This window comes from Odontesthes bonariensis, chromosome 13 (assembly GCF_027942865.1).
Source record: "Odontesthes bonariensis isolate fOdoBon6 chromosome 13, fOdoBon6.hap1, whole genome shotgun sequence".
NCBI classification, from domain to species: domain Eukaryota; kingdom Metazoa; phylum Chordata; class Actinopteri; order Atheriniformes; family Atherinopsidae; genus Odontesthes; species Odontesthes bonariensis.
The window spans coordinates 36,579,818-36,593,797 of NC_134518.1; the positions used below are offsets into that span (position 1 = coordinate 36,579,818).

Consider the following 13,980-nt stretch of genomic DNA (forward strand, 5'->3'; position numbering starts at 1 on the left):
CTTTGTTTCTGCCGGTGGGATCAGTGTTCCCGACACAGAAGGTAAAGATCCCATTCCTGTCTGTAATCTCTGCTTCAACAATCTGATAAATGAGCCACCGTGTTCATCTTTAACTCAGCTCACTGCGCACTGAAGCTAAATGTTAGTTATAGGAGACTGGAATCACCATTTTTTGGTCTGCATACATGTTTATTTGGCATCCTCTCTGAACACGACAAGGAAGCTTAAAGATCTAAAGCACCGCTTAACGAACGAGGTTTACTCTCATTCCCAAAAAGCTGCTGTGGACACCAGCGGCCGGATGCAGGAAGCTGTGTGCGCTGAAAGGCGGGAACGTGCAAATCCAGGGCCGGTTTTTGCTATGGGCAATGTGGGCGACCGCCCAGGGCGCACTCTATGTGGAACACACAAGAGCCCTCAAGAAAAATAAAATAAAATAATAATAATAATAATAATAATAAAAAAATAATAATAATAATAATTAAAAAATTTTGAAAAAATTAAATACAATTAAAAAAAGATTTTTTTTTTTAAAAATTGCCAGTTTTCTAGAGCAGTGTTTCCCAACCGGGGGTACGCGTACCCTTAGTGGTACGCGGAGGTACTGCAGGGAGTATGCGGCACACGGGGAGTTTTTTTTATTTATTTATTAAGGCGTCACACTTTTATGGAGGACTGTTTATGAAGGAGACTCCAGTTTTGTGATGAATGTTACATGAGTTAGGCCTGTTCATGTATTCTTAAAAAGAGAGAGAAATGAGTTATGTTCATGTAAAAAAAAAAAAAGAGAAATGTTTCTTGTTTAAGTTAGATAACAAAGGAAGATTATTTTGATTTAGTATTTATACTATTTTGGTTAATTATTTATATTTCAAGAAAATGTTTTTTATTCTTATGTTGAATTCAACTGAGGTTAAAAAAAAAGAGAGAGAAAGCCTGAGAATTTTATGTTCAAGTTAAGGATATTAAATAAAATGATTTTCATGTAATAACCACTGTGTTGCTCTACTTTTGGAGAATCTTCGCACGCGTTGTACGTGTGAGGGGGTACTCAGGCCAAAAAAGGTTGGGAAACACTGTTCTAGAGTACCGCTCATTTCCATGTCAAGTTAGTGGAGTGGGCTCGGGGCGCCAGGTTGTGTGTGTCAGAAGAAGCAAAGGGGGGGGGCACAGACTGATCCCAGGCCACAACACAAACTGCTTCCAATCCAAATAAACTGCATTTCATTCATAAAATAAACATAAACCAAATACCTTCATGTAATTTACTGGGTTATGTGAAAAATGTAAAAAAGAATAAAAATTGTGAATGTGTTTACGTCCCGTGACTCCGGTTGATTGACGGGTGAACGGACGGCGTTAATGGGAAAAGCAAAGGTACTAATGTGGAGTCATCATGGATCATCATCATGGTGAAAGACCAAAGAAGCCATCAGGTGCCCAGTTTAGTTTTGAAGACCAGTTTCGGTGCAATCTGTTGGTTTCCTTAGCTGGGAAATTGTTTTTAAATTGGCTCTATATGAATGAATTGGATTATTTTTTAAATTGAATTCCAATTGGCTTGAATTGGACTTTATTATTTAAGTGCCTTGAGATGAAATTTGTTGTATTTGGCGCCATATAAATAAAACTGAATTGAATTGAACAGAAACATTCGCTCAGATGTTGAACCTGAATCCCTTCCTCAGCAAACTACCCTAAAACCCAAAGATGCAGATGGTGGGAAAGCCTCAGAAGCTCCTGATTAGATTCATTACAAACAGTGGAAGAAGACAGTTACATACCACTCCGATCCCTTCAAAGGCAAAGATGGCCGTCCCAAAAAAGAGAGGGTAGTCTTTAAGCCTGCCGACCTTTGGTAGGATGGAGGGGTTCGTGATGTTCTGTGGGGGGAGGAAAAACAGAGCTGTATCAGGTCATCTATTATAACAATTTAATCATTTGTTACGGCTAAACAGCGTTTCATATCCAAGCAAATATAATCTGAAGTCAGGAGGTCTTCTCCACGGATAATTAGCAATCACATTAAATGAGACGTCGCCCCACCTCGGGCCCGTTGAACCCGTTTACCGTCCAAAGTTTGCAAATGAGCACGGCCTGCAGCGATGCTCGAATAAAATCTGTAGGTAGCTGAGCCGTCGTTTCGTGCAGAATAAAAGGAAGCAGGAAGATTAAAGGTAATGGGAGCCATTAAAATCAGCCAAGGTGTTCAAAGGACGTCCTTCAGGTAACCAGCGACTTTTAGTCTGAAATGTGCAAATATAATTCCTTTGAATGGACTCGTTTCATCCAACTGTCCAAACGAAGGTCAGCGGGACGAGACAAAAGCTTAAAATCAGGATGTGGAGCCATTAGATCTTAGATCTTCTGTACAATACTGTAGTGCAAATATGTACAATAATGTACAATATCACCTCGACACTTTAACCACAATGTCACATTTTTTATTGTCACTTTAATTACATTGTCATTTTAATATAATCGACGCCTTATTTTATTTATTTACTAAATATTTTATTTTATTTTATTTCTTTTTTATTTTATTTTATTTTATTTTTATTTTTCATTATTTATTTTTTATTTTTTGTCACCCCCTTCTGTGTTTTATTTTCTTTATGATTCCATTTTCTTGTTCTTCTTTTAATGGACCGCTCTTCGCCCTTCTAATTGCCCTTCGTGGATAAATAAAGTTTTTTCTGATTCTGATTCTGATTAAACATGAAACCGGGGGGGAGGTGTTGTCGTGCATTTAAAAACGCAGAGCTGGGCGTAGACATGTGATCCACACCGGTTTGCTTTGCATGCTCCAGTTTTCCAAAAAGTTGTTCGTCAGCCACCAAACGGCTCTGTGAGCTTTCTGGTGCAACAAATTGCTTCGTTTCATCTGCAGATCGCAGAGGCTGCAGGATGAAACGCTGCCCAGCTGGGAAACTTAGTCTCCACCTGTTGTCCTGTTATCCATAACAATGCCAGAATCCAATCTCCTGTTTGAGCCGAGCGGGCTCACAGACGGAGCGAGGCGAGAGGGAAACGTGAGGCTTTAAGCTGGCTGGATGAGAGTCTCCACAAAGGAAAGATCACATCGGATTACCGACTCATTCATTTCCTCTGTGGTCTCAGAGATAAGAGATGAAGCACACTCAGAGGTGGGTAGTAACCGGTTACATTTACTTTTAATTACACTTCTAGGAGTAGTTTTAAATCTCTATACTTTTTACTTTTACTTGAGTAGATGTGTGCAGCAGAAACTGTCCTCTTACTCCGCTACATTAGGCTACAATGAGCTGGTTACTTTTCTTCTTACCTCTTTGGTATTCTACGCCTCATTATTTTTATCCGCCCGCGTACGCCTCATTTTAATGTTTTATTCTGACATGTTTACCTTACAAAGAGTGAGAAACAGCAGCTACATTATGTGTCTTCTGTGTCAACCAAAACAAACGCACATTTCAGCAGAAACTCAACATCTAACTTGAGGAAACATGTAGCGCTAAGTTTCCTAAACTCGTTTTCCCCCATGGATAGATGAATGTTTGTTTTTTAGGTTACATATGGGTTACATATGTTTTAAACATTTCCTAAGTCTCTTTTATTTTTTATTGAAGTTCTTAAATTTACCTGGATTATTTTAATTTAAGCTATTTTGTAATTAATTAACTAGTTTTAATTTATTTTATCAAGGTAGAGATGTTGGATTTCATCCAGAAAAAGGTACATTTCCTTCTGTAAAGCCAGAGGAGGAGAGTAAGAATTCGGAGTGCAGTTAAAGCACATTACTGCCTTACTTTAGAACACTGAGGAACTTTTATTTGCTTATTTGTTGACATGCCTGCAGGTATTTCAGGTTTTTTATATTAGACATTGTTGCACTAAACTACAACCTGAAGAATTTGTTTATTACTTGATTAATTAAATGATTAAATTAATAAAACTAATAAACATTTCAAACGATAAAGCTAATTAAATCAGTTAAATGATAAAATAAGTGAATAAAAAATAAAATAAAAAATCAGGGACGTCCTGGATCTGTTTCTTCGCCGTTCTTCATTTTTTTTAATGTACTGTAGAAGTATCGGATCGGGACAAAATCAAATGACTCTGGGGCAAAAAAACCTGATCGGGACATCCTCCCTAATAAATAACACACTGATGCTGCGGTTACCGTGAGCGAGTAGAAGTAGATGAGAACCAGACTGGCAGTCATGACCAGGTTGGCGATGAGTGAGAGGGGAGCCAGGTATTTCAGGTTGGGGGTGTAAACCAGCAGGATGAAGGCGGGCAGGAAGCAGAGCATGTAGAGACGGGAGTCGAAGCTGGGAACCAGCACCTGGGTCTGGTTGGAGTAGTTCATTTGGCAGCTGAAGGTGGTGGCGTTGGCTGCTTCCACCACCTGGAAAAAGCAGGTGAAGAAGAGGCAAGGCAGGTTTATCAATACAGGAAGGTGATTCAAAGTACTTTACAGAGACATTAAAACAGTAGAGATAAAAAGCAGGATTTAAATTTTAAACAAAAAAAGAAAGAAATAAGAACAATAGATAAAATCGGGAGTTAAAATGTGATTAAGTTTGGAAACTCAAGCTTCAGATTTGGAGCTTTATTCAGACGCAGCTGAAAATACAGTAGGTGCGTCTTCAACCTAAGTGTTTCAGCTGATCTGAGGCTTTCTGGGAGTTTGTTCCAGACATGTGGAGCATAGAAGCTGAGTGCAGCTCCTCCATGTCTGGTTCTCACTGGAAAAAATGCCCCTCCAAAAATAAGTAAGAAAAACAACAAATAAAAGACGTTTTTGCTTGAAATAAGCAAAAAAAAAATCTGCTAATGGAACTAGTGAAAATCAGCTTGTCAAGATTTCTTGAAATAAGATGTGATATTTAGGACTTTTGAGATAAAAGTGATCTTGAAATTAGCTTAAAAACCTCTTCAAATGTAAAAAAAAAAAGCTTGTTTCATATGAAATCTGACTCAAAACAATTAGTTTTCAAGACTTTTTCATTTAACAAGATATTCCAGATGTATTGTATTAAAACAAGTCCCTATATCTGGCTGAAATGGTGCTTGTTAGGCAGTTGTGTCTCATATTAAGTGTAATGAGATATTTTAACTAGAAATGAGACAAATATACTTGGTAAGACTTTGATTTTTTCCAGTTCAAGAGAAGTCAGAGAAATCAGCCTGAGGAAAAGCAGATAATCACTTTCAAAACAAACTGAAAGAAGAAAAAAAGCCTGTTGAACCTCCAATAAATGACACTTTACAACACTCCAGCCTGATCTGGGATGTTTCTGCAGACAAACAGGAGGTCAGAGCCGTTATCCTGGAAGATGAACATAAATGTCACACCAAACAGAGGCATGCTTATCATCCTCTGCACCACTTTCATTGCATCCTAGCTTAGCTCTTTGGTTTTGGAAGGAAATGAACTTATGATTTCTTGTGACCTGAAGTTCTTTTGCCTACCGATGTGGAACACACACTGGAAAAAAATCTGTCTTACCAAGTATATTTGTCTCATTTCTAGTCAAAATATCTCATTACACTTAATATAAGACACAACTGCCTAACAAGCAGCATTTCAGCCAGATATAGGGACTTGTTTGAAGACAATACATCTGGAATATCTTGTTAAATGAAAAAGTCTTGAAAACAAATTGTTTTGAGTCACATTTCATATGAAACAAGCTTTTTTTTACATTTGAAGAGGTTTTTAAGCTAATTTCAAGATCACTTTTATCTCAAAAGTCCTAAATGTCACATCTTATTTCAAGAAATCTTGACAAGCTGATTTTCACTAGTTCCATTGGCAGATTTGTTTGCTTATTTCAAGCAAAAACGTCTTTTATTTGTTGTTAACTTACTTATTTTTGAAGGGGCATTTTTTTCCAGTGTTTCCTTTTCAACCTGTTCTATCATTCATCCCACTCTTTCTTACACTCTTAATCTTCTGTGTTGCATTTTCAGAGCAAACTCTGCCGTTTAAACGGATTCTGGAGAGTTTGAACACAAACGTGTCGTATTGAGCTTCTGCCTAGCACCGATAAGCAGAACGGTGCTGCCACCTGGTGGCAGGAAGCTGCACTGCACCAACGGAAACCTTTACAGAAGCCGATCGTTTCCACGGGGCTGCACTTCAAACGCACATCGAGGAAATTACATCGCAGTCTGTTTGAGGAATCAATTAAAAAGAGCAAAAGATCAATAGGTATTAAAGAGTTTCAGGGTCAAAAGTCCCCCAACATTCCTGCGACAGCCACCAACGGTTGGGGAGGGAGATAAATATACAGAAATGAAACGTTGCATCAAATTCAGTTGATGATATTCAGATGTTTTCGGTTTAATTTGATCCCATAACGGCCTGAAGCGCCTTCTAAATGAGCGGGTAAAGCAATGTGTTGCATCAGGAGGCGCTTCCTGGAGCTTTCTACCATTTACAGTTACTTTCACCTAAAATCTTTGTTGCCTCAAAACAAAAAAAAAACTAATTAAAAACACATCAGTGACACAAAGTTCAAATAAAAATGCTGCGTCTGAGCTCTTTTTTCCGCCACATGAGCAGCTGCTTGGTGTAAATATTGGAAAACTCCAGACTGTTTATTGACCTTTTTACGACTATCTCTGCAGATATTTGTACTTTGAGAGCATTCACATATATCGTCCTGCTCTTACATAACCACGGAAACTTCCATAGAAGCTAAAAAAAACCTTAATGTGATCAGTCTAGTCTACGGGCTGCCGTTTGTGGCCTTTTCATCCATCTCTGAAATGATTTACGACGTGGTTTTATTCTGCTCTGCAGGGCTGTGAGGGTGAAAGGTCGGGACACCGTAACCTGAAAGTCAGGCTGACACAGCAAACAGTCTGCAGCACTCAGATATATGTGTGTGTGTGTGTGTGTGTGTGCGTGTGTGTGTGTGTGTGTGCGTGTGTGTGTGTGTGTGCGTGTGTGTGTGTGTGTGTGCGTGTGTGTGTGTGTGTGCGTGTGTGTGTGTGTGTGTGCGTGCGTGAGCAGTACCTGCTTCACGTTGTCACTGAGGAAGACGAAGTAGACGCAGCAGAAGCCCATCTGGGTGATGATGAGGAACAGATTCACTGTTCGCCTGAAACAGAAAGGAGAGAGATGGGAGCTGAACGGCTCAAACTTACATTTTTATTGAGTTTTCACATGTATAGATATGTATATATATATATATATATATATATATATATATATATATATATATATATATTAGGGCTGGGCAACGATTAAAATGTTTAATCTAATTAATCACATGATTTCCCTGATTAATCACGATTAATCTCATTTGTACGCAGAATCCAAAAATGAATCCAAAAGTAGTGTATAGCTTTTAGCATTTAGCTTTATTTTAAATGTGCTGCCATATGAATGAAAGTGCCATAACATTTGTTGTGCAAACACACTTTTAACATCAGCATCTTTCTGTAGTTTTTATGTAGAAGCCTCGCTCCACTGTCTGTTTCCTTGAATGACTTGCTGCTATCAGTTGTGTGTTTTGCCTTTAAGTGATATTTTAGACTGGAACTACTACGCAGAGAAGACAATTCAACTTGGCTGTGTTTACAGATGACTTTGGTTCTGTCGACTCCGAAAAAAAAACAATTTGGTTAAAATATATATATGTTTAATTGTTAAAATTTGTAAAAATAAATAAATAAATGTTAAAAAATAAAAATAAATAAAACCTGCATTAATACGCAATAAAATATTTATCGCCGTTAAATAATTAGCGAGTTAACGCGATTTCAAGCTTTTTCCCAAATTAAAACATAATTTCTGTTTGAGAATTTAAAGGGACTGAATGCAAACATCATGCTGCAGAGCACCCAGAAAAAGGTGAAGTCTTAGGGGTTTCAATGAAAATGGCCGAGTAAAAGTTCCGTACCCTTCTCCATGTTTGGTGGATCCGCCGATTACTTTCTACATAAAAACTACAGAAAGATGCTGATGTTAAAAGTGTGTTTGCACAACAAATGTTATGGCACTTTCATTCATATGGCAGCACATTTAAAATAAAGCTAAATGCTAAAAGCTATACACTACTTTTGGATTCATTTTTGGATTCTGCGTACAAATGCGATTAATCGTGATTAATCAGGGAAATCATGAGATTAATTAGATTAAACATGTTAATCGTTGCCAAGCCCTAATATATATATATATAAACTTTGGGGATTTAGGAAAAAGACTGAAATATTTAACACATTTTAACTATGATTTCAGTGTGATTAGAACATATTAAAGTCTAAAAGTCTTATCAGTTGTTGTCGGGTTCCTTTTAAAGTCCTCTGACTCTACATCACAGGTGATTTAACATTAAACATTTAACCAATCAGGCTGTCACAAAAGGATGACGCAGGATGACCCCAGAAATTAAGAGGAGAACAGCTTAAAAAGCTCTGTAACAGCTCAGCAATGACTCAGAACGGTTCAGTTCAACGGGAAAACGTTCTTTTCTGGCTCAGAACGGTGTGATTTCTCTGCTCTGAACTCTGACCGTCCTGTTTCTTCCTGTTTCCTGAGGTTTGAATGTCTGAGCGCGGCGCCAACTGTGACAAACAACCTGCGGCTGAGCTTGTTCTCAGGTTTACTGGAAACCACTAAGAGCTACTCAGAGGGAACAGAGCGAACAGAGCGGTTTCAGCACACGAGCCGATGCTGGAGAGCTCACAGCTGTTCGCCATGTCTGCGCTCTCTGAAAATCTTTAAAAAATGTTTGAACTTTGACACAGAAGTGGCGCTCGACTCTCAGCTTTTCGATCCCTCATCTTCATCTTCGTCACAGAGCAGTAACGCTGTTAAAGCTCCATCTATCTGTCCCGGTCGATGCTCGGCCAGAGGCTGGACACCCTGCACACGCTGCCAGGGAACGAGGAAACACTCTTGGACGACTTATTTAGAAAACCCAAGAAACCAAACACGCATGTCTGCACGGTGAGAGGATCAATAAGGATTCCAAAGCGGTGTCTTTAGTGGCTGCATCCATCTTTTATAAGCTCTATGGCTGTGTTCGAAACCGCATACTACATACTGCATACTGATCGTTGAGCGTTTACCCACAATGCATTTCGCTCCTGCCCGAGCTGAAATCAGCCGGCCTGAAGCTGATTTCTCTTAAGCTCTAAACTCTGTAAACTTTAGCAACATTTGAAACATTTTCAGGTGAGAAAGTAGTCGTTTAGATCCCCAACGTGTTGAAAACCTGACAAAATACCGGCTGTTTACAATTTTGTTCCCACGAATTCGGCGCTACTAAAGCTAGCCGCAGTGAGCTAACGCACTTCCTGTTATTTTCACAAAATAAAATACCCGTTGCCTTTTATCATAGGGAAAGCCATTACCATACAATTGGTGCTTTTGTTTTGAAAACAGGAAGTGAACCTACCCTCGTTGTAGCTAGCTTGAAACTGCCGTTTTGACAGGAAATGACGATCGGCCACGTCACGTTACGTTGCATCTTGGGTAGTTTGAGTATGAGTAGTAACCTCATGATGCATACCCAACATTTCAGAGAATCTAGTATGCATCCGGGAACTTCTCGCTTACTCAAACTCGCATACTAACTCAGAAAGTTAGCATGAGTAGTAGGAGTAGTATGCGGTTTCGAACACAGCCCATGTTCATGTTGTAGACTGATGAGTTTCTTCTTTAAACTTTCACTTAGAAGCTAAGACAACCAGCAGCTGGAGGGAGAATTCTGGCAGATCTTTTTAAATGTTTGCATAAATTAAAATACTCCCAGATTGGAGTAGTTGGATAGATCACTCCTTGAAATGAATAACTCTTTAACAGCTCTTCATGTTAATGTGTAGAATATCACCATTAAACCAGCTTTTACAGTGTTTTTCCTCATAAAGAGGTGCTGAACATTCCTTACCTTCCCCACTGTGAATGTCTCCTGAGCCACGAAATGTTCTCCATCCCGTACTGCATCACCTCACCGTAGCTCATAGACGGCCTGTTCATCCTGAAAGACATTTACAGAAAAGCTGGTCAGCAGCAGGAAGGTGACAAAATTAAGTGAACCCCTGATCCAGCAGCTGGTAGCAGCAGCAGCTTCAGCTCATTGAGGTTTGCAGCGTTGGTTTCTGCACAGCTAACTGAGGCCCGCAGAGTCTGAGATGTAGCTCTTTGGGTTTCTGACCTTGGGGTGACCTTGGCATCGTGTTTACACACACCTGAACGCTGCAGAGCAGCAGACTGGGCACATATTTGCACAGCGCTTGTGTATTTTGGCTCCATTTTTTTGTTGACTAACTAACGACAGTTTGATGTGTCACGGGACATCTTATCTATAACAGGAAGCGGTGACTGTGACTCTGTAATAAAATGTCTCTAAAACAGGAAGAGCTGCATTTTTCTCACGGGAACTTGTGAGCTTCTCTTGCATTTCTAAGCCTGCTGCGTGACCGTTTGTGCAGAAGCTATTCTTGTTGTAGAAGACCTTCATTCATACTCTCGATCTGCTTAATCCTCTTCAACGTGGCCGGGTGGGGCTGCAGGAGAGCCCCATGTGAGCCCCGTGGACGCCTGGGTTAACGGTCAGAGGCAGAGGGTGTTCTGTGTAATCAGACAGCCGTAAAGCAGATAATAATCACACAGCGCGCTTCAGTTTAATAATTTAATGGTTGGAACTGGAGAGGGGACAACATCCTCTGCAGCAAAGCACCATGTCGGACTGGCCACATTCACACACATGCTGTGTTCGAAACCGCATACTTCTCCTACTACTCCTACTAACTTTTTGAGTTAGTAAGCGAGTTTGAGTATGCAGTATGCAGTATGCAGTATGCAGTATGCAGTATGCAGTATGTAGTATGTAGTATGGCAGTATGCAGTATGCAGTATGTAGTATGGCAGTATGCAGTATGCAGTATGTAGTATGTAGTATGTAGTATGTAGTATGCAGTATGCAGTATGCAGTATGGAAGTATGCAGTATGTAGTATGTAGTATGTAGTATGTAGTATGCAGTATGGCAGTATGCAGTATGCAGTATGGAAGTATGCAGTATGCAGTATGCAGTATGTAGTATGTAGTATGTAGTATGCAGTATGCAGTATGTAGTATGGAAGTATGCAGTATGTAGTATGTAGTATGGCAGTATGCAGTATGCAGTATGGAAGTATGCAGTATGCAGTATGCAGTATGTAGTATGCAGTATGCAGTATGTAGTATGTAATATGCAGTATGCAGTATGTAGTATGCAGTATGCAGTATGCAGTATGTAGTATGCAGTATGTAAGTATGTAGTATGGATGTATGTAGTATGTAGTATGCAGTATGCAGTATGCAGTATGTAGTATGTAGTATGCAGTATGCAGTATGTAGTATGCAGTATGTAGTATGCAGTATGCAGTATGTAGTATGCAGTATGTAGTATGCAGTATGCAGTATGTAGTATGTAGTATGTAGTATGCAGTATGTAGTATGCAGTATGTAGTATGCAGTATGGAAGTATGTAGTATGGAAGTATGTAGTATGTAGTATGCAGTATGCAGTATGTAGTATATAGTATGTAGTATGTAGCATGCAGTATGGAAGTATGTAGTATGGAAGTATGTAGTATGTAGTATGTAGTATGTAGTATGTAGTATGCAGTATGGAAGTATGTAGTATGTAGTATGTAGTATGGCAGTATGTAGTATGTAGTATGCAGTATGCAGTATGCAGTATGTAGTATGTAGTATGCAGTATGGAAGTATGTAGTATGGAAGTATGTAGTATGCAGTATGCAGTATGGAAGTATGTAGTATGTAGTATGCAGTATGCAGTATGCAGTATGTAGTATGTAGTTTGCAGTATGGAAGTATGTAGTATGGAAGTATGTAGTATGTAGTATGCAGTATGCAGTATGCAGTATGGAAGTATGTAGTATGTAGTATGCAGTATGCAGTATGTAGTATGTAGTATGCAGTATGGAAGTATGTAGTATGTAGTATGCAGTATGCAGTATGGAAGTATGTAGTATGTAGTATGCAGTATGCAGTATGCAGTATGTAGTATGTAGTATGTAGTATGCAGTATGGAAGTATGTAGTATGGAAGTATGTAGTATGTAGTATGTAGTATGCAGTATGCAGTATGGAAGTATGTAGTATGGAAGTATGTAGTATGGAAGTATGCAGTATGTAGTATGCAGTATGGAAGTATGTAGTATGGAAGTATGTAGTATGTAGTATGCAGTATGCAGTATGCAGTATGGAAGTATGTAGTATGTAGTATGCAGTATGTAGTATGTAGTATGGAAGTATGTAGTATGCAGTATGCAGTATGGAAGTATGTAGTATGTAGTATGCAGTATGCAGTATGCAGTATGTAGTATGTAGTATGCAGTATGGAAGTATGTAGTATGGAAGTATGTAGTATGTAGTATGCAGTATGCAGTATGCAGTATGGAAGTATGTAGTATGGAAGTATGTAGTATGGAAGTATGTAGTATGTAGTATGCAGTATGCAGTATGCAGTATGGAAGTATGTGGTATGTAGTATGCAGTATGTAGTATGTAGTATGGAAGTATGTAGTATGTAGTATGTAGTATGGAAGTATGTAGTATGCAGTATGCAGTATGGAAGTATGTAGTATGTAGTATGCAGTATGCAGTATGCAGTATGTAGTATGTAGTATGCAGTATGGAAGTATGTAGTATGGAAGTATGTAGTATGTAGTATGCAGTATGTAGTATGTAGTATGGAAGTATGTAGTATGCAGTATGCAGTATGGAAGTATGTAGTATGTAGTATGCAGTATGCAGTATGCAGTATGAAGTATGTAGTATGCAGTATGGAAGTATGTAGTATGGAAGTATGTAGTATGTAGTATGCAGTATGCAGTATGCAGTATGGAAGTATGTAGTATGGAAGTATGCAGTATGTAGTATGCAGTATGGAAGTATGTAGTATGGAAGTATGTAGTATGTAGTATGTAGTATGCAGTATGCAGTATGCAGTATGGAAGTATGTGGTATGTAGTATGCAGTATGTAGTATGTAGTATGGAAGTATGTAGTATGCGGTTTTGAACACAGCCCATGTCTGGTTCTGCCTGCTGGAGCTGATGGACGTCTCAGTGGGTGCTCTCCAAGCTGCCAACACGCCTCTGATTACCGAGCAGAAAATAGAGACTTAATGGAGAGTAATCTGTCAGCCAGCAACAGCAAACACACTGTGGCTGGCACAGCTGATATCTGAGGGAACAAGAGACAACAAAACTCCAACTTTATATCAGTCCAACTGATATAAAGTTGGAGTTTTGTATAATATAACTTGGTATTATTGGCTAAATTACAATCAGACTGAGTTATTAAGTGCATGTAAACACCTTAATCTGACTAAGAACTGGATCAGATCGGATTCAGACCCCGAGATAACTGGGTTGAAAGTCACTCTAAACCTGCTTGTAGACGCTGAAGCACGTGGTGAATCAGACTTTGCGTTCTGCGCATGCTCCAGATGTTTTCCCGGGGTCGTGACCAGGTTTAGTGAGACTTTCAACCCAGTTATCTCGGGGTCTTAATCCGATCCGATCCAATTCTTAATCAGATTAAGGTGTCTACATGCACTTAATAACTCAGTCTGATTGTAATTTAGCCAATAATCCGATCCTTTCAGTCCCATGTGACCCCACTGAGTGAATGTCCCGTCCTGCTCTGCAACTCAGACACCAAACGGTTCCTCAAACGGTTCCTCAAACGGTTCCTCAAACGGTTCCTCAAACGGTTCCTCAAACGTTTTGAGGTTTCATCAAATCTGCTGATTGTGTACTTTGTCCAGCGGTAAAGAACCGCAGATGTAGAAGGAAGCAAATCTCCTAAAGTGTACCTTCACCCGCAGCTCTGAGCCTGAGGCTGGAGTCACGGTTTCCACGCCTGAAAGCACAAAGTGTTTGGGAGCAGATGTGCACACGGTCCTGCAGATTCTGCCCTTTGACTCAGCCGTGCTGAAGTTTCCACATTTCATGTGATCACATG

General features: G+C 39.4%; 2 protein-coding genes across 3 annotated transcripts in view; one reads left to right on the forward strand and one right to left on the reverse strand.

The window, feature by feature from the left end:
* The window catches only part of atox1 (antioxidant 1 copper chaperone), a 72,412-nt gene that overhangs the window by 39,529 nt on the left and 18,903 nt on the right, over positions 1-13,980 (forward strand). The window lies entirely within an intron of this gene.
* slc36a1 (solute carrier family 36 member 1) overlaps positions 1-13,980 on the reverse strand; it is a 54,407-nt gene that overhangs the window by 28,280 nt on the left and 12,147 nt on the right. For both annotated transcript variants that reach the window (XM_075482015.1, XM_075482014.1), the window contains exons 6-9: positions 9,891-9,980; positions 7,010-7,094; positions 4,163-4,390; positions 1,785-1,883 (exon numbers count right to left, since the gene is read on the reverse strand). In XM_075482015.1, the coding sequence (XP_075338130.1) occupies positions 1,785-1,883; positions 4,163-4,390; positions 7,010-7,094; positions 9,891-9,980 (502 nt within the window). The remainder of the gene's footprint in view (positions 1-1,784; positions 1,884-4,162; positions 4,391-7,009; positions 7,095-9,890; positions 9,981-13,980) is intronic.